The sequence below is a fragment of the Cyprinus carpio genome, chromosome A19 (assembly GCF_018340385.1).
Source record: "Cyprinus carpio isolate SPL01 chromosome A19, ASM1834038v1, whole genome shotgun sequence".
In the NCBI taxonomy this organism is placed as follows: Eukaryota; Metazoa; Chordata; class Actinopteri; order Cypriniformes; family Cyprinidae; genus Cyprinus; species Cyprinus carpio.
The window spans coordinates 1,304,044-1,330,329 of NC_056590.1; the positions used below are offsets into that span (position 1 = coordinate 1,304,044).

Consider the following 26,286-nt stretch of genomic DNA (forward strand, 5'->3'; position numbering starts at 1 on the left):
TTGCTGCCATCAATATCTGTCTGTTTAGTGGCCCAAAGGGTGAGATCTGTGGTGTGGTGCAGCTCAGCCACCACCACAGGGGACAGACCCTGACCCTGACCCAGTTCTTTCAGCAGATCAGCCTGTTATGCCTGTAACACAGCCATCGTGTGTAAGGCCCCACTGGCCTGACCCACTGCCACATATGATCTGCCATTCAAACAGGATGTTATCCATGCTCACGACAAATTAATGCGGCCTGAATATGGTTCATAATCTCTCCACCTCAGACTCACGGTAACAGGGTGGTTATGTCCAGACAGAAATCGCTCCTCATAAGTGGGACGGTCTGGCTGGGAGGACTCCATTGCTTCTTTTTCCTCCTCAGCCACATCATCCTCCTCCTGGGTTGATGCCAGTAGAGCGCTGTCTGCTGGATCGGAGGATGTCAAAGAAAGAACAAGGCTAATGACATGTACTTCAGGCACGCTTTTAAACTGACGTTCACACCAGTACTGACACCATGAACTGATGTTGACCAATGAAACTGTCGGATTTAAACACGTGCTTCAGATACTGGTCACACTGATGGTGTTACCCATAGTGTCTTGTCAGGCATAGTGCAAGTTCCCATTCTAAAGGGAAATCATTCGAATTGTTTTTTATAAAATTATTTCAATTATCCTTTTTTAAATCATTGTACTTGACATTTTTATTTTGTATTACAGTTATAAGAATTTATTGAGAGTAATGGGAATTACTAAAAACACTATATGTATTATATTAAAGAGAATTTGGGATGAAATGTGCATGAAGTCACACTATAAATAATAGTAGGTCCTTAAACTAGGCTTAAATTTCCATATACACTGCATATTTTGAATATTTATTAATTTATAGGGATGAGGATTTATAGGATATTTTTAGATCATTTTATTTGCATGCATACAAATGACCTTGGAAAGGAACAATCTAGAGGGAGAAAAGAGATCAAACATCTTGGAAGTGGACTTTGGGATGTTGATGTGTGTTTAAATAGACACTACATTGTGAATCTTCTACCCTAATTGGGTTGGATACTGTGGGCAGAAATTGAAGTGGCATTGCAGGAGAACTCCCCAAGCTCAGCCACGATCAGCCCACAGTATCTGTGTCACCATGCCTTCGTTTATCAGTGTCCGTCGGCTTTTGCTGAGTAGTTTGTTTTTGCTGTGTGCACCATATATCACCTGTCAGGTCTAATGGGGGGCAGTGAGGAGGACATATGGATGCACAGCATTCCCTCGAGCCTCTCCTCTCCTCCTCCAACCAGAGTACAGATGAATCCTCTTACAATGAAATCCATACAGCACTGAGGGAAAACTTGAGGTTAATTGATCTATGAGGATCAGATACTGCTATGCTACAGTTTAAGTGGGCTACTATTGAATTGTATTGTTTAAATATTCACAGTTAAACACATCCAAAGAAACACATGAGATTTTTCACACCGTTTGTCAAGGTTGTTTGAAGGGGTGAAGGGATGAAGCAAGGACCTGATTGTGCAGAGAAGATGGCTATTTATTAGCCCAAAAAAACAAAAGACAACTCCATGGGGGATAAAACACTACCGGCAACTTGACCGGACAGGAACAGGCAAGGTACATGATGACAAAAAACTGGCACAGGACTGCAAACACAAGGAGAATAATTAGGGAGCAAACAAGGCAGGTACCAAGGGAGGACAGGTGGGTCAAATTAACCAATAATCAGATAACAAGAAGGGCGGGGACAAGACAATAGACATGAGAGCACATGACACACAGAAACAAACAAAACAAAAGCCATGTGACCGACACAAAACCAAAACACAAGCACATGACCAGCAAAACAATCACAAGCCATGTGCTTGAACAAAACAAGATGGGAACATGCAGCTAATGAGAACACTCATAAGCCATGAGTTCACACAAAAAATGACAACAAGAAAGCACGCAGCACAAACAAGAAACAACACACCCGATAAAAAGAACAATACAAAACATGATATGAAAGCACATAGCCATTAAAAACATGAACATGGAGTGGGGGAGGGGTTAGGAATATGCAATCAGGTAGCGACTTCAAATAAGGGGGTAATAATTTGGCAGGGGTCGAAACTGGGCACAACATCTGGATCCGAACACCACGCTCCAACATGAAAGAAGGAAACAGGCATGCAGACGAGAGAGTGCACAGATCGAGCACACTCGAAGCCATGAAAACAAGACATGACAGGACATCAGGGGCATGTAACATGAAGTCGGATTAGCAGGCTAGCCAGGTAAATTTCAGTTTGGTTTGCATCAATCCTGGGTTTTAGGTACCATGAAAGTGGCTTGGCTTTTAGCTGTGTTCATTGCCATAGTAACTAAAGGCCGGGACACACCAAGCCGACGGTTGTGCTAGTTTGTTTGGTGTGTTCCACTCATCGGGCTTATGTAATGACTACGTGACCTTACATGTTGGTTTTGTCAACTCGAAACTAATCCTGTAACTCTGAATTTGTTCACCTACCATCATGGTACAGGCACAAGGGCTCTGTCACAAATCACAAGTAAACTAGACTGAAGTGACAGAACCCTGACAACGTTAAATTCTGTTGAGGGCTGTTAGATTTGCTGAGCACATCATATCTCAACCTCTGACAGAAATCTTTTGGGAATGTATATTCATTAAAGGAATAGTTCAATTTTCTGAACATTTTTTTTCAGCCCCAGGCCATTCAAGATATAGATTAAACCTCATAAAACACATAAAAAAATTTAAAAAACCAACAATTCCATCACTATCCTCAGCATTGGATGCTCTGCAGTAAATGGGTGCCGTCAGAATGAGAGTCCAAACAGCTGATAAAAACATCACAATAATCCACAAGTAATCCACACCACTCCAGCCCATCAGTTATCATTTTATGGAGTGGAAAGGTGTGTGTTTGTAAGAAACAAATCCATCATTAAGGTTTTTTAACTTCAAACTCTTGCTTCTCTCGCTTCCTTCAGTGAAAATGTCCATGCTCTCTTGTCCTCTAACATCTACATCCATTATATTTGGTCAAAACTGTTTTGGACCGTTTTCACTTGTAAATGGTGATTGATTGTGCATATTTCTCTCCTGATTCAGACTAGATGATGTGGCGTGGATTGTTGTGATGTTTTTATCAGATGTTTGGACTCTCATTCTGACGGCACCCATTCACTGCAGAAGATCCATTGGTGAGCAACTGATGGAATGCTGCATTTCTCCAAATCTGTTCCCATGAAAAAAAAAAAAAAAAAAAAAAAAAAAAACAAAAAAAAAACACTAATCTACATCTTGGATTCAGCAAATTTTTATTTCTGGGTGGACCATTCCTTTAAAGTAAATGTATTCATGCATTAATTTATTACCTTTTTTCTGCATAAACACTGTTTTAATAATATTAATTTATTATTATTATTAAAGCAGTGTTTATTATGATTATATTATTATTATGCAATATTTTTATTCACAAAATAAAACAAATAAATAAAATGCTCAATTTAATTTTTTATTTATTCATTTACAGGAAACTTGTTCTAAACTGTAGCTCATAATGTGGCAACAGTATGAATTTTAAATCGATCTTCTTTTGATAGCCTGCATGTGGTCATTATTTTAATTTATATTCCCTTTGTATTTAAATAAACAAGCAAGCAAGCACGCGCGTTTATGTTATGTGATTCCCAGATAAACTCGTACAAACTAAGAATGAAACATTATAACATGCTAAATGACTTTTATACTCATATATCTGTATATTCGTGTCAAACATGTCCTCTCACAATGGTAATTATTGTCATTTTTATAGCGTGATATTTACCATTGATAAAGTGTGTGGTCTGCGGTGGCCGAAGGGACCCCGGAAACGCGCCGCTCGCGTCGCCAGCGCGCTGCAGATCCAGGAAGCGGAACGAATGAAGTTCATTTCTCACAGCTGGTGATGGCGGATGCTGTCGAAATAGAGACCATGAAGAATTATAACTTAGCGTTTGAGAGGATAGACCCGAGCATTAGCCGCTACCCCTACTGTATTGTATGGACGCCCATCCCCGTGTTATCGTGAGTGTTCTCGCCTCCACTGAGGCTTTTGCTTCATGTTGATGTTTTGGATTCGATTCAGTCCCGTAAGAAAGAGGTCTGTGTTTATGATGGATGCATTACACCAAACATTACACCAGCTAGCGATACGTCGCGTCGCCGAGCAATTGCGGTGGCAGCGACCAGGTATGTCGCGTCGCGTTATCTGCAGTGTAAAAAGGTTTCTTATACATTAACTGATTTCCTGATAAGAAAAACCTGGTCGCTGTGTTCAGTGGAGGAGTTCCCAGAAGGAAATAAAATTCTGACATCATTTTCATGTTGTTCCAAACCTGTATGACTTCGTTCCCTGGAACACAAATTCAAATATTCGAACACTGAAGACACGCTCTTAGAATTATTTCTATCCTTCGATACAGTAATACTGGATGGGGACTGGAGCTGTAGTGCTCCAAAAATGACAGAAAGTAGTCAGAATTCATGTCATACAGGCCTACTGAGTCTTCTGAAGTCACGTTGTAGTTTTGTGTGAAGAAACGAAGGAACTTTAGACTGTTAGGCTAAAACTGGACGGGTTTGTAATTAATAAATTAAAACAAGGTGTGAGAAAACAGGTCGGAATATAATTAAGTCACCGTTTTCATATGATTATCATTGATATGAAACTTGCTGTAACAAATCGTGACAAATATTTGAATGCACCAGGGTTACATTGTCATGGAAATCCTGAAAGTATGAGGACATTTTTTTTTTTTTACATTGCATTTTCCAAGCATGTAGAAAAGTCATGAAAATGAATCAAATCCTAAAAATTCATGGAAATTTTCTGTAGTAAATTTCATGATTTCTAAACCATTTAATTGGCTAAAAATTAGAGGTGCACGATAAATATCTGCCGATAATTCCATCAGGTGAGCTGAACGTGGATTTGCGCAGCTTGTCAGTTAATGTCCCTATCAGGATCAGTAAACTGAACGATTATTTTTCGAGCGTTCAGGGGGAAATCTTTTAAGGCTCACACCAATGAGTTATCAGATGACTATGAAGAGAACCAGCTGTTACTGAAAGTGATTCCAGCGATAATGCTCCTTTGTCATGATCGGTTATTATAGATATTTATACAATGTTTTCTCTTCCCTTTACTAAAAGTAGTGTGGAATTACCATGATGCAGTGATGGTTTTATTTTATCTGTCCCTGTATGGTGCTGAATCCTGATCCACTGTAATTTACACCTGGGTAAAAAGCGTACAGGGGGAAATAAATCAATACATCATCAAACCAATAACATACATTATAAATCATTACAACAATAAATCAAAAACAAAAACTACAATTAATATCAGTAAATCTATAACATACATTATAATTTATGACCATTAGTTAGCAAACACGACACCTTCGTTGAATCTTTGACGCATTTGTCCTGGGATGGAGCTTGAGTTCACTAACTTCAGCCATTATGTTCTGGTCTCAGAATCCGAACTCCTTCTGATAATCACATATGCTGGGATGAATCTGATTATGGCTGATCTTAAACCAGTCTCCTGGTGTCTTCCACTGCAGATTGTCTCAGTGTGAGAGTTCCTCGCCCCATGTTGTCGTCTTCTTCTGCTGTATTTGGGTCGGCGGCTTGCTCTGTAGGACACTTGGTGATAAATATGCACACAGGAGTATATCTGGGGTGCCGGCGTATGCCCTACTCCACTTCACACACCCCACCGGGGCTGTCCATTCATATTGCACCCCTGAGAGCTCTGCTGATAATAATTTTTTAATCATTTTGTCAGGAATTTTGGTCTTGTGTCTAATCCGCTTCCTTATCTGGTTGTCCTTTATTGTTGGTTCCAAAGCCAAAATAACATGAATATGAATCAGCAGGGGAAGCTGGATTTTGGCCAGGTGTTTGATATTGAAAAGGGCATTCTCCAGCATCAAGCCTTGTGCTTTTAACTGTCCTCCCCAAAACACACAAGTTTATGTGTATTTCCATACTTGTGAACGATTTCAGATAACAGTTGTTGTTGTTTTTTTGGCAATTTCCTCTTGGAAATGGCTCTAGCCATGCAGATGCAGTACGTGAGGGATAATGTTCTGTCTGTTATCATAAAGTGAATCCTCATGCTAAGTGTAAGGTCTTGTAGCACCCTGAAGGTTTTATTTTACGTTATGCCGGACTGTGCTCAAAAAAAAATATTTGGGCTTAAATTTAAGATTTATGTATTTGAACTGCATATAAAACTCCCATTCATTTGGATTACACAGTTTCCACATGAATAAACTAATAAACCTAATATGATGCATATTTGTCAATCATACACAAATGAGACAGGTAAGATTTCTGAAATAGTGCTAATAAACTGAATGTGTTTTCAATACAAAATAACCGTGCTTATATATTTATTATCAATATTTCAATTTGTTTTAGTCTCATTTATTTTAAGTAATTGATTATTGGCTGTTTCACAGTCAGCCATATTACAACATGTTTTAACTGTATGAACTTAATTTTCACAATGAACATTCTAAGCAATGTGAATAAGTATGATTATTTAAATAAAAAAGATCTAAATAGTTAAACTATGCCATAATTTTTTGAGTACAGAAATCTGAACTGTTTTATTCAAAATATTTGTGTTGTAATAGATGGACATTTTATTAATAAATAGCAGTTATTACAGACAATGCAAAAAATGATGCAACAAGAATTTTATTTTAGGTTACTTTCTTGTTTGTTTTTTCATCATTTTATTTTTTGGACCCCAAAAACTTTAGTTAATCCAATGATTAAAAGGCAGTATTTTAAGTTATGGGCAGTATCTGCCTCTTAAAACTGAAGGCAAACATTTATGCTGATAGACAAAAATCTATTAAATACAGAAGTTGCAGTGAGATGCACGTTTACGTATTCTCAAACAAATGTTAATTTATTTTAACAACAACATCTCAAACAAATGTTAATTTAGTAAAAATATGAACTCTGATTCATATGGCAGCTAACTGACAGTGACAACAGCAGAAGAGCATAAATTAAGGCAGTAAAATGTAAAACAATGATAATATTTTAATAATAATGACCACAATATATTTTCAAGCCGCATTGCATGCTGGAAGCTTGCACAATATTGTTCAGCGTAAAATGTTTGTTCAGATGACTCAATTCAGGAAGTTGGGAGAACATTTGTACATGTTGTGAACAAACACTTGAGTATCTAAGTAAGGTAAACAATATTCAGTATTGTTCAGTTCTCATAACACATTAAACTGACTATACTAATGAAGAACAAAAAGCTATAAAATAAACTTTCAGCAGATATGCATGTTGACAAAGAAAATAAATATAAGCATTTTAAATTTTTTCGTATTGATCATATTCTTGTTTGCGGCAAAATCAAGTCTTAAGACAGAATGTAGCGTGTCATTGTAGATTTGGTTAATAGCAGTTATTTGCTTAATTCTTTCAGATGGCTGTTTCCATTCATTGGCCACATGGGCATCTGCACCTCCTCAGGAGTGATCCGTGATTTTGCAGGTCCATACTTTGTCTCAGTAAGTACATGCATTATTATAACCAGTTGGTTATATAAAGGGTTAAATGCACGTTGCACGTCACCTCTGTCTTTCAGAGCAAGCACACACTGCCACTGAGAAATTCGTGACTCAGAAGGTTTGCCCTCCAATGTAAGAAGCACCTATTAAACCTTTATTTAAGCATCGTTGAGTATCACTGAACATCTTTTGCAGCAGCTTTTCACAGTGGAGAGAGAACTCATGCTTACGGTTGCCAGATTGCATAAATTGAGTAACTCTGGGAGTGCTTCCAAACCGTGCAGGTTTAAACCTATCATTGGATGGTTTGGATCTCTTTCAATCTGGCAACAATGAGCTTGTTAGAAGCCCATGGAGGCTTGTTACTGTGAGACGCCTGAGCTGTGTTATAAATGACCTGTGTTATGTAGACTGGGCTGGACTATCCTGCTGTCTGACCTCAACAATGTCAAACCTTTTGTTGACATAGAGGCCTTTTAAAGTTTGTGGCTGGTTTCAGTTAAGAACGCTCCTCTAGATAAAGGTCCTCTCTATAATTTGATGTGAAGTTTTGTTCATAAGCAATGGATCTTTTTTTACTAGAAATCACTGGAAAGTTCTTCCTTGGTGACCCTGTACGAGCAAATCCTGATGTTTCCGAAAGAAAACCTGTGCAAAAATGTGCAGACCATGATCCACGTACATGTTTCTTTTTAAACCTTTTATATCTATTTATATACTATCTTTGATGTTTTGAAGAAAGCTGGTAACCAAACAGTTCCATACAAATGGAATTCAGTGGTCACTGTTTGGTTATCAGCATTCTTCAAAACATCGAAGATAGCATTATAAAAGATTTTAAAAAGAAACGTGTACATCGATCAGTCATTTACAATAAGATCTATAATATGTATTTAGAAAATAGATTTTAAATAAGCCGTCTTTAAAGGGGTAGTTCAGAAAAATGTTGTTAACCAAATAGTTGCTGGTAGCCATCGACTTCCAAAAATACTGTGGAAGTCAGTGGCTACCAGCATTCTACAAACTTTCTTCTTTTGAGTTCTACAGACGAAAGAAAGTCATACAGGCTTGGAATGTCAAGTAGTTTGTTTTCCAGTTTATATAATATACTTAATAGAATATATTGTTGAGAAGCAACACTGCATAAGACTGCATTCACTTAATGCTCTGGCATTAGAACTTATTTAACTTGTTTTTAATTCATTTTAAGTGCAAACAAGTAAAAAAAAAAACATGGTATCCATGTGTAAAATATGTCCTATGGATTCTGACAAACATATTTAGCAAGCAATATTTTTTGTATTATATGTATTATAGTAGATGTTGTTTCATTTTGTAGTGCTCTTTAAAGCATGAAATAGGCTTGAGAGCACTGAAACAAAAGCGCTTGTGTGTGCTCTTGTGCTGCCGTCAGGCAATTAGTGCTGTCATCATGATGTCAGCTGCAGCGCTACAGTAATCAGTCACATGACCTGGCAGCAGAACTGAGCAAAGATGGCCGATTTCAATGCACATACTGGAGATGAGTGACAGCTTATGGATAGCTGCGGGTAACATAGACCACCCAGGATTAATGGCTCCCACAGAGAGAGGTGTGAATTCACAATGATGTCTGTCAGGAAAGAGGGATGTGTTATGAATTAAGTGTTTAAAAAAAAATTCACATTGTACACATACAGAGTTTAAGTGTCTGTTTCTCCGCTCTTGCAGGAGGACAACATGGCGTTTGGAAGACCAACGAAGTGAGTCAGTGCTGTGGTGTGCGTTGATCTGCATGATCAAAACAGAGCGATGCCACAGTGTTTACTTAAATGAATGACTTATAGCTGTCTCTATATTAAGCTGGGGTACTATAAAGTATGCAATTGTTAAAGAAATTACAGATGTCACCTTTAACCTGTAAAACCTGACATGTGGAGAAAAAATAAATAAATTAAAAACAATTTATATATATATATAGATAAAATATGAAATTTATACACTACACAGGTTAAAGGTGACATCTGTAATTTCAAGTTTGCATATGTGTTTTATGTTTTGTATCATATTTGACAAATTCAGACTTTATCGAAAATATATAACATACTAACAACATAAAAGACATCTAATAAAAAAAGAAAAATGATGAGATTCTGATTCTGATTGTAATGTAAATCAATGAGATCTGAACAGTATAACAGACTACTTACATAAAATGCATATAGTAAATATCAGTTGTCGCTTTATATCTCCCAATAATATGTCTAAGTAAGATGAGATTTAAATGTTTAGTTTTATGATCAAAGCTCTGTAGTTTGTATCGTGGGGGCAAAAGAAATAATGCAATGCAATACAATGATGATTGAGAGAAATATAATGTTCCTCATATTTCAAATAAAGGCCTGTATCATATTTTTTTAATTATGAATGGATAATCAATTAAACTAAGTTGCTCCAGTAAGTGTTCATCTTGAAATATTACTAACAATATAAAAGTTATTCTTACTTTTACTTTATAAAAGTAAATATTTCCTGAAAGTGGATGTTTGCACAGTTATACTAAAATGCCTTTTACTTGCTAAATAAGTATAAAATATCAATCGGATGACAGAAGGCATGTAGTAGATTGTGATGAATGGGTTTTTCAGATCAGGTCTTACTCGTGTTAATCATTTAGAGGCTGTAGAATTTGCGTATCAAATGTGATACAGCAGGCTTTAAAGGGTTAATGTCCTCCAGCAGAAATGACTTGGCCTGTTGAGCTGCATTGTGTGCTTTTCATGATAAATCATGTGCTTCACACTCACTGCATATGTGCTTTATCTGCTTCGTTCCCAGGTACTGGATGTTAGACGTCAGTAAAGTGTATGCCAGTGGATCTAACGCGTGGGACACAGCAGTTCACAACGCATCAGAAGAGTACAAACAGAGAATGGTAATGTGTCTTTCTTCCCTATTTTGCTGGTAGGAAACAGTGTTTTCATGAACAGTTATAAACTACATTTAGAAAATCAAAACAGTAAATCTTTTTTTCTCTTTATAATATTATGTTAATTTCCCAGAATTAAAAAAATATGTATATTTCTATGAGCATGCATTTAGATAAACTGCTTAAATTCAAGGACGACAGAATACCCAAGATGTGTCACTCGTGTAGTTTTGAATGGGGGACAATGCAACGCTCATTGTAATCATTTATGGCCACTCTATTGAATGAAGCTCCGCCTTCATGGTAAAAGAGTTATTGAAAAAAAAAAACATCCTTTTTTTAATGCTATTGGAACAAAACAACATTTATGAGACAGTTGTCGTCAGATTTCAGTGGTGATTTCAAATATGAATTTTAATTATAAGCTTGGTGACCAGTTTTGGAGAATTTGATGTGTCCTCATTCAGAGAGAGAGGAGCTGCACTTGCATGCCTGAGAGGTGTTTCAAAGACGGCCGCCGAGTGACATGTCTTGACTTAAAGGGACTTTGGTATATTCTGACAAATTATCTCTGTTTTTTCCCCAGCACAACCTTTGCTGTGACAATTGTCACTCGCATGTTGCCATGGCACTGAACCTGATGCGCTATGACAACAGCACCTCGTGGAACATGGTGAACCTCTGCCTGCTGTCACTCATTCATGGCAAACACGTCAGGTGAGACCAACAGTGTATAAACACAAAACTGATAATTCATGCTGTACATTCCTAAACTTGCATTACAAAAATTCTTACTTACATATTAGCAGTGTCAGTGGCACTGATTGGACATACGCAGCATGCAGCCTATTTACATAAAATCTTATATATGCACATCAACATATAATATATGACATACTGTACTATCGAGTTTTTACTAAATAGACTTTTCGAAATATAAGGGTAAGAATAAAACAGTGTCTAACTGATGCATTTTCACCACCATTTGACATTTTAACCTCAAACACTGAAAGGACTGTTTATACAATGCGTCACATTTCTGTTACTGTCAAAAGCAGGTGAAAATGAGGCACTTGACTAGGTGTCTGTTGCCAAACGTTTAGTCGTAACATTCAACGCTTTTATCACGAGGTGGTGATTTCATGTGAATTTGTATGATGAGTAACCATGAAGGTCTGTCCCTAAATATAACAGCAGATCGTATGAAAACCTATGAATGAGACACAAATTCATCCGGATGAGCAAGTTTGCCTTGATGAAATTTGAGCAGTGAAGCACATCCGGTGTAGACTGGATATAACTTCAAAACTTTGTGATGAAAGGCCACATTTGGATAAATATTATGCCTGATTATTATTTTTTTAATTATTGCAGTTAATAGTAATATCTTGTGTATTCTAGAAAAAAAAAAAATGTCTGTGTTTGCAGCCATTTTATATCCTAAATTAGATTTTAAATCCTCTCTACTGCAGGATTGCATAATTATAGGACTGAGAAATTGGACCCAGTGCTGTGTTTTGGGTGTCAGCTAAAAATGCTCCTACATGACACCTGAAGAAACAAGGGATTGCTCTAGACACAACTACTGGTTGCTGTCTGAGAGCACAATGCATGTGCATTGGTCCCAGGAGACTTGAGAGGGACTCGCACAATGATGGGCTGTCATGGCATCTCTCAGGTGTAATTGAAAGCATTGCATTATGTGCATGTTTCTCCTGGCCCAATGTGTTCAGAGTGCATCCATCACTGTTTATTGTGAGAATTCTACTGTCAGTCACTAAAAACAGAACTGCAGGTATGAAGTGATGATGCAGCTCTTTTGTCCTCCAGCTTGTGGAAGCAGATTGTTGTGGTTGCATCAGAATGGAGAGTAATTGGACGTCACACAGAGAAAGAATTTTGACTTCAGCATGAAATCTGGACCACAGCATATTCTAATCTGATATTGTAAAGTAAAAAAAAACAGGCTATGTTCTGTTGAGGGAAAATTAATGTGATATCACAATAATAATTTGTCTTCTTTTATTTGCTTTCTATCTGTGATTAATGGTCTTTGCATGGGTAAGCACCACCTTTGTGAAAAGAAGTACTGTTTTAAATGTGCACTTGTGTGTACTTCAAATCTTAAAACTATATTTAAAAAAACTGTACTTACAGAAAATGTAATGTTAATGAAATAAAAGCCCACTTAAGTGTACTTAAAGAGAGCTTCCTAACATACTTAAGTAGACTTGAAAAGTGGACTTTGTAATCAGAGTTTTGCTTAAAAGTGCATTTTTAATCATTGTTTTAATAATCTTTTGTTGTGCTTTAAAGACTAACATACTAAAGCACATGGAAAGTACTTGATTAGAATTTCACCTGTAGTGTGTTATTCACTGTTACATTTAAAGTTAGTACATTTTATATTTTAAGTGTACTAAATTGCAACTTTATTACAAATGTGTAATTACAAATATATTTAAATGCATATGTGACCCTGGAGCACAAAACCAGTCTTAAGTAGCAATATGCAAAAATACATTGTGTGGGTCAAAATGATCAGTTTTTCTTTTATGCCAAAAATCATTAGGATATTAAGTAAAGATCATGTTCCATGAAGATATTTTGTAAATGTCCTACCGTAAATATATCAAAAATGTATTATCATTAGTAATATGCATTGCTTAGGACTTCATTTGGACAACTTTAAAGGCGTTTTCTTAATATTTCGATTTTTTTTTGCACCATCAGATTCCAGATTTTTAAATAGTTTTATCTCAGCCGAATATTGTCCTATCCTAACAAACCATACATCAATGAAAAGCGTATTTATTCAGCTCAGAAATGACTGGTTTTGTGGTCCAGGGTCAGATATACAAGTGTCAATAGAAATGACATTAAAAAATATTTAAAGTGTAAGGTTTTTTTAATTAATCTTTGTAAATCGCCTTTCCTAACAATGTGCTAATTAGCAAGTTTCACGATGAATGCTGCTGAAGTAAACAGTCCCTCAGAGAGCGGCTCCGAAGAGAGGGGCGGAGTCAGCAGAGCTCATTAACATTTAAAGCAAAATGCTACAAAATGGCTTGCTCTGAAAAGAGCTGTTTTTGACAGGATAAAAAAAGGTGTTTTTTACACTACCAGTGAGAAATTTGAACCAAAGTTTGTTACAGACTTTTCATTTAGACCCTAAAGAATCATATCAACTTGTGAAAAATGGCCATCCGATGACCCCCAACTGTATCTCTTCTCATTTCTACAGTTGCGTAGGCTTCCTGAAGACCTGGCTGCCCTTCTGCATCTTGACCAGTGTGATCCTGGCTGTGACTCTGTCTCTAAACCTGCGATGACCCAGCGGGGTCACATAGCGGTGAACGGGCACAGTGCCCATAGGAGATCCGTCGCTCCAGCTCCAGCGGGACTCCAGTGAAGGTCAACTTGACGTCCAGCTCTTCAAAGTGTAGAGGATCTTAACATCAAAAATCAAACGCTAGACCTCTTTGTCGTAGGGTAGAGACAGCAAATACACCATGGCTTCAACGTCTTGTGGTGATGTACGAAACGCTATTCTCAAATCCTGTTATCCAAAGGCATGACTTTGATGTCTCTCTTGAGGGTTAAGGTGCTCTTTTATCGTTTGGTTAGATTTTGATCTCCAAACTATAACTGCTGTTAAGGAAAAAAAAAATATATATATATATATATATATATATATATATATATATATATATATATAACTTGAATAATATATATATATATATGAGTCTTATATTTTAAATATAACTTGAATATGAATTTCTAATGATGCTAGGTTCTTTCTGAGAACATAGTTTATTGCAGAAAACAATGCATTATATGTCGAGAGATTCTGGAAGATGGATTTCCTTTTAAAATTACTATGGATACAAAAGCTTATTTAAATTTAAACTTTTAATATGTAATTTCTTTTAAGAGTACCCTTTTAGTCATTTTATTGGCAAGTCTAACCCATCAATATAAATGGCTTTTAATAATGTAGCTTGGCATGCTTTAAAGTCTAATTGTTTTTATACAAAAAAAATCTAATTAACATATAGCATTCAAAAATTGCTAGTTAATGAAGAAGCAAATCTTGTTTGCATTATGTATTTAAAAGCATTATTTGCACTGCCTGGCCGGCTATATTGCATAAGTGATTGTATTAATTTACTTTTATTATATTGCATTAACCATTATGAAATCGCATTCACAAGTTAAAGTCGAATGTGACCCATTCAGAAGTGACAGGATTTATTTTTTATCCATCTGGAATTGATTGGGTCTGAAAAAAGCATGCATTCAATAGCAGAACAGACCAGACATGAACGAATGAAGTTTAAGTGGCTTTGGTGACTTCGAAGACATTTAGTTTAGTAACATGCACTGATAAATCCTGCACAGTAACACCAGGAATGAAGGAAAGTAAATGAGCTGATAATGTTGCCTTTAATAAATCATAGCTGTCCTGAGAATCACTTGAGTCACATTGCAGGGGTTTCAGGTGTTCTGTTTGAAAGCTTTACTCTTTCAATCATGAACTATTAAATGATATATTTAATGCTTCCAATGTCTGTTTTCATAAGAAATGTCAAAGGTATTTTGTTATATTGACTACTGACTTAGTATAATGGCACAGGATGCCTAGTCTAACAATCATATCACATATAAAAATAATAACATGAGGTCCAGGAGTTGGATAATGCTTATCAAAACAAATGAAGCCAGACCATTAAAATCTGTCTCACACATGTCCAGGTTATTATTTCACCCCAAAATCAAAACGGAAAAAATGACAGAATTGTTTTCTTTAAAGAAAATGAAGCCTGTTTTATATTTTCCTACTGTAAGAAAAATATTTAATTAATTATATTAACACTATAAAAATAACAGCACTAATACAACAAATCATTTAATATATTTTTTTATTATTATTGCAACAACAGTAAAAACTATAATAAAGTAAGAAAAATTATTATTGCAACAACAGTAAAAACTATAATAAAGTAAGAAAATTTGAGAAAAATGTTTTAACTGTCATGGAAATCTTAACAGGCTTTGTTTTCTTGATGCAAAATATATTTTTATTTCCTTCTGTTTTGTAAACATGGTCTGTTTTAGTGATTCACTCATGCATTTGAATTGATTAATTAGTGTATAATTAGGAAGAAAATTAAACCTGAGGTCAAAATGGGCTCTCAAAAATATTACAGTATTTTTATTGTAATAAAAGTGAAACCTGTATTAAACGAATTAAAATCAAAATGAATGTTTTCATTATCATAAAACTCGTAATTATCCTAATAACAGGCTTTATTTTCTTTATGCAAAATCTATTTTTGTTTGCTTCTGATTTTGGGTGTTTCACTCATACTGTACATCTGAGAGGATCTGATTGGTGTATACTGTAATCAGGAAGAAAAGTCAAACGGGGTGAAATCTAACCTTCATTACTGTAATCCAGAGCACAGAAATCCTTTTTGTACATCTGTTTTCTTTTCTGAGCATTTAGTTTCAAACACTGATCGAATCCTGCAGTAATCCTGGACATCAAACCTGTTTCCATCATGGCTCCTGTGTGATCGAATCCCCTCTTTGTTTCACGTCAAAGAGAAAAATCACTGGACTCCCCTCTTACCTATTGCTCTCTTCTCACATTGTTTCTTTTCAATCCTCTTCTCACACTCCCTCTGTCTTTAGAAGTATCGCCAAGAGCAGCAGGTAGCTGTGTGTGTGTGTGTGGAGTCTGGCCCCTGCTGGTCCTGGCTAGAGCTGATCACATTAGAGTCTGTGTGAAGTGTGACGTTCTTACTGACGGCTGTCCTGTCTTCAAAGATGCGAACTAGTGGATCAGAAGCACATTTGACTCTTCAGGTCGTCACAGCAGCCCAGCGGTTCCCATTTCCTGTCTGTAATCTCTAAAAGCTCACTTACAAATAAATGCAGAGTCTGTAATTTTTATGGTAGGTTTATTTTAACATATTGAGACAGAATACCAACCAAAAAAATACAGAAAAAAAAATACATTATATAAAGGTTAGAAATTTGCATTTCAGGGAGTTGAAATTGAGTTGCGCTGAACATCATTGGCTACTGTATTCATGGAAAGTGCCAGTTAATTTTTCATTGATTTTTGGCATTAGAACAGTTTTATTAGCAGATTACTCATTTCTGGTAGCTAATTCAAAACTTGCATGTGCGTAAAAATGAGTGCATTCGTATTTCTCTCATGCACTGCTAAGCTTGTCATTACGTTAACTTTGCACAGCTACAAACAGACTTTTAATATTTATAAAAGTGTCACTTAATACCTTTTGCGGCTGCATTAGTGTGTTTGAATCAGTGTGAGTGTGTGTATGTTTGCTTATTTGCATGTTGTGCATGTGTCTGATACAGAGAAAGTCTGATATTGGTGGTTGGTATTCAAATAATCTAATGCTAATAATCAAGTGCATATTTTAAGATGAGGTTTTTAAAATCTTTGTAATGCTATATTTTGCATTCTAGAGAACTGGCCGCAAGTGTGTGTACTGTGTGTGTGGTAATGCCTGCTTGACTAGATGCACTGTTTACAATGGCTGCTGAGTGTTAGATAAATATCAGAATGCTTTTTGGTTTTGATTTTTTAGAAACACGTTAAGCATTCAGTAGAGCACATGGAACAACAGGGTGAAAACACTTAACAAGGCCTTACTTACACCTAATGAGTGACTGTATAGTTTTATATTCACAAGGCAATAAGCTTCTGTGCTAATCTGTAATACAGGAATGTGAAGAAAGATGACTGTGTGCTTTATCTGATTTCTTTTTAGAAATTGCTATCGGTCTTCCATTGTCTTTTCCTTTCTTTTTTTTCTCCCAAGAACCCAGTAATGGTCATTTGAAATTGAGTTATTGAGTTTGCACACTGTATTTCCTCATAGCCTGCGTCCAAAGCGAGAACTATTGGCAAAAGCCAATATCCTGTCATCAAAAACCAGTGGAAACATAGAATCATCTTCCTAATTAAAGGTCCCCAATGTTGCGTAATTATCACATTTCAAACCAATTCTGCCAATGATGTATAATGTTCATGCATTATTGATATCAATAAAAGATGTTTACTATTACAATATACTATGGATGTTATTTGTATGTGTTTGTGTATTTAATAAAGCAGCTTTTGTCTCTCTATATAAAATAGAATGATGAAAGACATCATATTAAACAGTTCTTCTCTCAGGTGATGTACTTCATTAGCCTTATGCTGTTCATGGTTTCTAAACAACACATATTACTGAATTCATCAATCATTAATATAGAATCAGCTGGTTAAAAAGGTTTGCGTATAATGGCTTCTGATTCAATATATATGTAGAATTTGATAAGTTCTATTTGATTTCAAGTTTTTTTGAGAATTTATTTTCTAAAACAAGTGGACAAGGCAGTTTGGACTCGTGCATGCATTTTTTATAATGTTTTGAATGTTATGCATTTCTTTGAACGGTTGCCCTGGAAATGTTTAATTGCACTAGAGAACAAATAAGTGACTCGGCAGGCAAAAGAACGCCGTGTTGAATTCATAGAGTATTGTCCGTCTTCAGCTCAGCAGACCCCCGCCGACTTCAAAGCATCAGGAGCCCTGTGGAGTGAGGGATCAGATCAATGTTCCCAACGTACAAAAACACAGATTATCCATACATAAAGAACTAGATTCATCTTCAGAAAACCTATTAAGAACTCAGTAGCCAATAACACTGATCTGAAGAGAATCCTCTGTGGCGTAGTGATTTTACCCTTTGGAGCTCCAGTCGATATAAGGCCCCTATAAGATATGATTTTACTTCATCCTCTATTTTAATAACAAAACAAATTACTTCAACATACAAATTAATAACATAAACAAATACTTTCAAATAACAAAACATAAAAAAAACAAAGAAACAAAGGCTGTCATATACCAATATTTTTAAATAATAAATCAGAATTAATTTAAAGAAATCAAAATACACAAAGTATTTTTTTTTTCTTGGTCTTGCAAACGTTGCACAATTTTTATATCCTTGTTAAGTTTAAACTCCTTTCTTCACTAGCCTTTTTTTTCCCCCTGTACATCCAGAGCAGGCGACAACCCTCTATAAACAGAACAGAATCAACGTAAGTGTGCTGCAGGTATCATTAATGTTCAATAATTTAATGTAGCCTACACATTTTAGAAATTAGTCTGATTAAATCAGAAGGTTGAATCCTGACTGGACAAGAGGCGGAGCTGGGGATGGAGGAGGGTGATTAAGATGCTGATAATACTGAAGGATGCTGTGATAGTTGTATCAGTGGATCAGCTGAGAGTCAGCAGATGTCAGCTTGACTTATGTGACCTTTTCACACTCAGTAACGTGTGTGTGCAAAACATGCATTTTTTAAAAGTGAATATAGCAAACTACCATACTGGAGTACTGTAAGATCAACTAAAGTGAGAGATCTTGGATTATTGTAATCATTTGATGATGAGCTTTAATCACTATTAAGCCTATTAATCACTGTGATGAGTGTGAGATGTGAGAGATCCTGGACTCGGTATTTGGTGAAGCAGAGGGGGAGAGGTGTGAGTCCAAAGCTCCTCCCTGCTGATTGTTGAGAGCGTGAGTGATTCAGTCGCATTGTTTGAGAGCAGCGGATCAAAAGCCCCACACCGAGAACCTCCTTTTCTCATGGAAATAAAGTGTCTGCCTCTCATTCACACGAGTTTCTGTAATGCAAAGAAGTCGAGCACGCAGGCAGACTCAACATTACTGAGAAAAGTTACGAGTTACGCGGGACCGGAGTCCTGGAGAGACACTTTGGAGACGCGGATCCCCGGGCGCGCACACCCGCTGAATGAGGGCGTTTATTTAGTCAGGTTGATGCGGTATTGCTGATAGTTGACCATGCTCGCCTCTGCACGGTGCGCGGTTGTGCTGGGGCTGCTGTGCGCGGCGCTCTCCGCGGGCGCGTCGCTGTGTCCCGCCGGCTGCGAGTGCTCGGAAGCCGCGCTCACGGTCAAATGCGTCTCCAAAGATCTGCGGGACATACCGAGCGGCATCCCGAGCTACACCAGAAACCTCTTCATCACCGGAAACCACATCAGCCAGATCGGACCCGAGTCTTTCCAGGGACTGGACAACGTGACGAATTTGTCACTGTTTAATAACAGGTAAAGCATTCTGTTAACATCTGTTTCTAAAGTTACGGTGAATCAACAGTGGAATCTTCTTCAAACTTTGATCACAGTGGAGGCTAAAGTCAATGTAAAACTTTAGTGTAGCAACTGTAATATTTTGATAGTGTCAGGATATTTTTTTAAAAAAGGGGGAAGCTCACGTAGATGCTTAAGGTGTTAAATGTGTGTACAGTTTTATTCTCACATCCTTGACTAATAGGATTCTACTTCATTTCTTCATAAACCTGCTTTACTAGGTCACTCGTTTGGCACAATGTACGGCTCTTTTACTGAACTATATAAACATAACCAGATTTGAAAACTGAATCAGTCATAATACTGGTTATATGTTTTCCTTCTGAATGTAAAAAATTTTATTCAGACGTTCCCTTAACAGGAAAATGTTTTTTCTCAGATTTCTTCGTTTTACCACTTTCTTGCCACAAAACCGGTCTAAGATGCTGGCATGGTATAAAACAACCAAATAAAAATACACCCCTCAATATCTGTTGTAGATTTGACCCTGCAGCTACACTTATACCACTTTATCAGCATCTGTAGTTCAATGAAGAACCTTTAACATCATGCAAAAACATTCTATTGTGTAAAAAGTTGGATTTCACGCTAGAAAACGATCACTGAAAGGTTCATTGGGGAACCAAAAACGGTTCTACTATGGCATCCACCTTTATTTTTAAGAGTGTAGTGTAAAATGTTTCTTCTCTCCTCTCCAGGATCTCTGAAGTGAAGTCTCACACATTTTCTAGCATGCAGAGCCTCAGATCGCTGGACCTCAGCAACAACCAGCTGGCCGTCATCCATCCTGAGGCGTTCACCGTCCAGAGCCGCATGCTGAGGGAGCTCAACCTCAGTCGGGCTCTCTACAACCACTCGTCCGTCATTGATTTAGCCACCTCTCTTCGCTGGAGCAGCCTGGAAGACCTGCAGGGACTGGACCTGTCCAGTAATGGCCTTGTCTACTTGCCCCCTGGCATCTTTTGCCATCTTGTCGGCCTGCGGCGCCTTCAGCTTGGCAACAACTCTATAGTGTCCATCCATAACGGGACGTTCACAGGACTGGATCACCTCCAGGAACTCGACCTCACCCATAACGCCCTCAGGACCCTGCGTGAAGATGCTCTAAAAGAGCTGGAGCACTTGCGTTCGGTGAGGCTCCACCTGGCGGAGAATCCTTACACCTGCACATGTGACATCGAACCGTTCGCTGCCTGGCTGAACAGCTCACGAGCACGAGTGGTGGACATCGAGCGCTTGACTTGCGTGTTCCCAGACGTCTTGCAGAACACGTCACTAATGACGGTGGGAGAACTGGAGTTGGGTTGCCATAAGGCGGGAGAGGGTGACAATCTCGCACTGCAGACCTCCTACGTGTTCCTGGGTCTCGTGCTGGGATTTGTCGGGCTCATGTTTCTCTTTGTGCTCTACCTGAACCGCAAAGGTATTAAGAAGCACATCTATGACATGCGTGACGCATGCCGGGAAGTCTGGGAAGGGTACCACTACCGATACGAGATCGACTCGGATCCCAGACTGTCGCAATTCTCTACAACAGCTGATGTGTGAGCTCTTCCCAAACTGAGCTCCTTATATGAACTAGTTTTCTATTGCATTTATACTTGGAAAACGTCCATTTGTGTGACAAACAGTGTTACATTACAAGTAACGCGAGTTACGTAATCAGATTACTTTTTTTCAAGTATCTAGTAAAGTAATCCATTACTTTTAAATTTACAATGAAATATCTTTTTCAAATAAGTAATGCAAGCTACTTTGTTTTTCTATTTATTCACTGACTCCTCTCCTGTCCCGGTGTACAGTGAGGTGCAGAGGCACTTCCTTTAGCCCGAGGCTTATTCATTTCACTTTTGGTGTGAAAGGACCCTTATGGTGGGCAAAATGTTACTTTTGGGGGAGCTTTTTTGTTATTAAAAAGCAAATAAACAAGCCCAGCCCAGGGGACAAAAAGTAACGCAAAAGTAACCTAATGCATTACTTTCCATAAAAAGTAACTAAGTAATGCATTTAGGTAATTTTTATGGAGTAATGCAATATTGTAATGTATTTCTTTTAAAAGTAACTTTCCCCAACATCATGGTGGTGAATATTTAGACATTTAATTGTGAAAAGCATGTACTGCCTGTTTCATTGAAGCCTTTATAACAAGCACACCTCCCCCTCAGTTCTGCACAGAATTGGCCTTGAGATGCATTTGCTTCTCAGTCATCATGGGATGTTTGAGGATTAGCCCAATAAAGGGGCAGAAGCCATAAAGTACCTCTGACCACCACCAACAAACCCCCCACTAGTCTCCATTGTCCTGTACGGGAACATTGCCCACCTCTCTGGTGCTCAAGTGCCTTGTTCATTGGATTTAAGAGGCTGACCAGCTATTAAGAGGATAACCATTATATATATACATGTGTAATATGCGGTTGTGAAGTTTTGAGAACTGTTTTGTTGCATGCTCCTGCAACCCTGTTTTTATGGAAGTGAATGCAGTTTTTCGCGCTGGACCCTGAGCAACCAAATTAGCAGCCTTCTATGGTCCTTTCCGTCCCTCTATCCACAGGGAGTCTGTGAAGAATGTGCCAGATTTTCTCACCAAAAGCATTCCAGCAGGAGGATAACCTCCTCTAAGCTCTAGAAAGAGGATCTTTTGAAGAAAGAGACCCAGTTTGCAGAAATCTCCGGCTGCTTTTTTTTTTTTTTTTTCGTTTAAAAGAGACATTTTGCTTTGTTTTTATTCCACTCATTTTTATTGTCAGAATGATGAGAACCAGCCCTTACGAGGGCCGCTGAGCGAGACCCCTCCTCCGTCAAGCCTGTTCGCTCTTTGAAGACTCAGTCTGGCTCAGTTCCTCATATGTTCCCCAGCTTTTTCTGTTTAAGGGACTTCACGGTGATAAGATACAGATGAAGCTGGGGCCGTTGTGCTGAATGGTCCCCTGCTCTGTTTCTGAATACTGTTTCCAAATGTGCAAGACTGAAAAGAAATATGCTTGATGTGTTGTGCCAATGTGCTGGACTTCACTTCACTGTCTGGATAATATGACTTTATGCAGCATATGTTTGTCAAATGATACAGACTATTTAGTCTATGAGTGAATCTCACAAAGACAGTCAGGAATTTTCTTGTGTAAATGAATTTGTATTTCACCTTATCAAAAAAAAAAATATATATATATATTTTGCATAAATAAAAAAGGTTTTTTTTTTTTTACTTTTTGCATTGTGACAACATATTACAGTAATATGTGACCCTGCACCACAAGACCAATCATAAGGGTCAATTTTTCAAAACTGAGATTTATACATCATCTGAAAGCTGAATAAATAAGCTTTCCGATATTTGGCCAAGATACCACTATTTGAAAATTTGAGGGTGCAAAAAGATCAAAATACTGAGAAAATTACAATATTATATAGTTATTATATATAATTTATTTTTATTTAGAGTGAAACTGAATATTTCTTTGTGAGATTCACTCATTTGTCAATGTTTTGGACTGAGAATTATAATATGTGGAAACACCTCATATCTTTGCTTGTACTGAAAGCATCTTTGTGCCTGATGAACTCTTCAAAATGATGATATTTGGTACATGAAACTTCGCAGACATTTGGACCGTCTTCCATTGTGCTTTTATAGCTTTATACTCATGTGTTATTCATTATATTCAAATGAACCTTTCTCTAAAGAGGTAAGGAAAACCTTTAAAGTGGGATGCCAAAAGCAAAATGTTTACTCATGAATTTATCAGGTATCCAGTGCAAAACAAAACTTTTGTGGATGTGTCATGCATCGCATGGACAAATAAATGGTCTTTCTTCAGGGCAGAGTTTAGTTTGCATGCTGAAAAATAAAGTTTTTTAAATTTGAAATTTAAATCAGTCTCTTTGTTTCTTGCTGGTCAGAAAGATATGTGTGGTTTCTTGTAGGAGGATTCCTTCAGCTAGAACAGATCAGAAGAGCTCAAGGATAGTCCTCCTTTGGTTTACAGCAGGAATTATTCACCACAAACTCCCCTCACCCTTTCTGATACAAATTTGCCTAAAGTTTTTTAGTTTCTTATTGTATTATCCTTCAGATCAACTCAAATTAAAATGACAAATTAGAGCATGAATTCATCATGTTAATGCTGATGTTGTGATATTATTCTTCCTCATAACAAAAAGCCTTTAGCAAAAGCTTGAAGGGTATCAGAGGTGTTTCATATGAGCAGGCTTAGTCGCATTTTTACGGCTGCAAATCTCCACATGCAACACGTTATTGGAAACACATGAGTTCAGCATATGTGTGATAATCAGCTACAGCATAAAGCTGAATGCAGTTCCTCATTGAAAATCATCTGTAGCTCAGAGCAAGACTCTGTGTGAGTCTAATTTAAAATATTTTAATGAAGGTTTTTGATTAAGTCGTCCTTCTAAAATGAAGTAATTCAGAATAGTTGATGAAGGGTCATTTAGTGATTTAGTAAAGTTCAAGTTTATACAAACACTAAGCATTGACCAATGACAGTGTAGAAAAGGCTCATGTGATCTACTGCCAGTCAAGAAAACACCATACAGCAATTTAACCTCTATGTGTCAAGGCCCCTATATATATCGAAGCATTTTTATTGCTGTTGCTTAATGGCTTTGTGCCTGGGAATGACATGATGTTAGTATTGCAGATTGAGAGCAGAACTGAAGGCTTTATAAAGTACCTCTTTCCTCCAACAGCTCCCTGTGCAGAAACCATGGTGGGCTTGTTAAAAACAAAGAAGAAATTTAGCCAATTAGTTAGGAATTTATGGCCGTCCTAAGGCTCAGACCCACAAAAATTGATATTTACCTGGCATCATCTGTCCGAACACCGCTGTGCCAGAGAACAGTACTGAAGATTAATGTCATCTTCTCTCGGCCTCATGGAAAGCCTGCAGGAAAGACTAAATGTCACACAGCTCTAAATTTCATCTTTGCCTCTGACTTTCAAGCAAACTAGCCATTTAAGAAGAAGAACAAAGACGTCCAAGTTCATGTGACCGCTGTGCTGTTCATGAGACCCACTTGTTTAATTTTCATAGTTATTTTCGATGGCCCTACGCTGTGGTTTTGCTATTAAACAGAAAAGCGCTCTTGGGATGTTACGGAGAAAAGCTACTCTTTTGCAATTAGTCATGTGTTTTGTCATTAGTCCTGGCACCATTGAGGGATGTTTAATGGATTGATTCATGAAATGAATCTCACATCTATGAGGGATTGAATGCATTAAAGGCAAACCCACAACAGTCATCAACATGACAACAACAATTTAGTGGCAGCTGACTTTCTGGAGAGGCATTTTTCTCCTCGACTTTCTCAGTTCCTGCCTCCAGCTTTCAATTCTTTAGCAAGCATCTCTTTGTTCCATGTCTTATATCTTTATTAAGCTACATGTGACCTGCTTTTATCACCCTAAGATATATGTTTAGTGGTGTTGGCTGAAATAATACTGCTCATGCTCACAGTGAGGGATTGAACAAAACCCTAAACCTATTAAACATCACTTCATAGCTCATCCTGCTGGACGATTTTTGCCTGATGGATGGTAAAACAAAGAAACAGCTCATAGATTTCTACTGAAGAAACGTATTGAGTCATATATACAAAGCAGAGAAATAAATAAATGAATACATTTCAATCACGACAGCTTTCGGAGAGTTTAGCATGGTCATATACGTAGACGACAATGTTAATGTGTTTGGTCTTGGATGAATACATCTGCTTACACTGCTGCTGCGGCAGAGCAATACCGGGATTTGCTGCTGCCAGTATCCACAGACATGCTGCTGTGAGCAAGCAAGAAATACTGCTGCTGCACATATAACTTACATGAATGTACCTTACTATACATGAAATCCCCCTTTAGCAGATCTGTACAGGTGGAGCTGGGGAAGGGGGAGGGTTTCTGAAGTGCGCTGCAACTGCTAAAGCAAGCACTAGCTGAGAATTTGAATGTTGAGCAGCAAGCTCATTGGCTGCTGATGCAAAAAGAAACCAATCAGCTGTGCCATATGAATAATGATGTGATTATATATCAGATTGAGTTAGAACCTCATTAGAACCTATTCGCCTGAGCTTCACGACAGAACTTTGTATAAGTAAAGAAACAAACAAGCAAACAAACTTAAGGGTGGACCCTTTTAAGCACTCTTTTGCAAAATAAGTACACTTCAGTATACTTTTAAATACAGTATTTATTATGAATAGTACACTTTAAATGAATATACTGATGTAATATTTCCAGTTGCTAAAGTGCAATTTAATTAAAATATAAGTATGACTTATGTGCAGTTTTATATGTAATTTCAAATTAATTCTGCTATCTTTGAAATATGGTTAAAGTGTACTGCTGAATGTACTGTCAAGCATTAATGAAAAATTAAAATATACTTTAATCAGTCATTTCCACTGAAACCTGCATGCCATTCATTTAAATTACATTAAGATGAAGTTGTAGTTTAGTACATCTGAAATGTATTAATTTTAACTGAATAACACAGTACTTTAGTATGCTAGTCAATGCAATAATATAAGTGTACTTTCTTGACAAGCTT

The 26,286-nt window shown here is 37.2% G+C and overlaps 2 protein-coding genes across 3 annotated transcripts; both read left to right on the forward strand.

The window, feature by feature from the left end:
- The first annotated feature begins 3,812 nt into the window (after window positions 1-3,812).
- LOC109093438 (transmembrane protein 222-like) lies at window positions 3,813-14,196 on the forward strand. Of its 2 annotated transcripts, none has more exons than XM_019107177.2 (6): window positions 3,813-4,077; window positions 7,520-7,604; window positions 9,315-9,346; window positions 10,422-10,518; window positions 11,099-11,229; window positions 13,757-14,195. In XM_019107177.2, exons 1-6 carry the CDS (start codon window positions 3,959-3,961, stop codon window positions 13,842-13,844), a joined length of 552 nt encoding a protein of 183 aa, XP_018962722.1. In that variant the 5' UTR covers window positions 3,813-3,958; the 3' UTR covers window positions 13,845-14,195. The 2 variants fall into 2 exon arrangements, with proteins under 2 accessions (XP_018962722.1, XP_018962723.1); XM_019107178.2 differs by lacking the exon at window positions 3,813-4,077 and adding an exon at window positions 4,098-4,153 and having other exon boundaries at window positions 13,757-14,196.
- Window positions 14,197-19,140: 4,944 nt separating this feature from the next.
- On the forward strand, window positions 19,141-22,989 carry LOC109093594 (trophoblast glycoprotein-like). Its single transcript, XM_042776021.1, has 2 exons — window positions 19,141-19,681; window positions 20,422-22,989. The coding sequence occupies exons 1-2, from the start codon at window positions 19,416-19,418 to the stop codon at window positions 21,269-21,271; spliced, it is 1,116 nt and encodes a 371-aa protein (XP_042631955.1). The 5' UTR covers window positions 19,141-19,415; the 3' UTR covers window positions 21,272-22,989.
- Window positions 22,990-26,286: the final 3,297 nt, after the last annotated feature.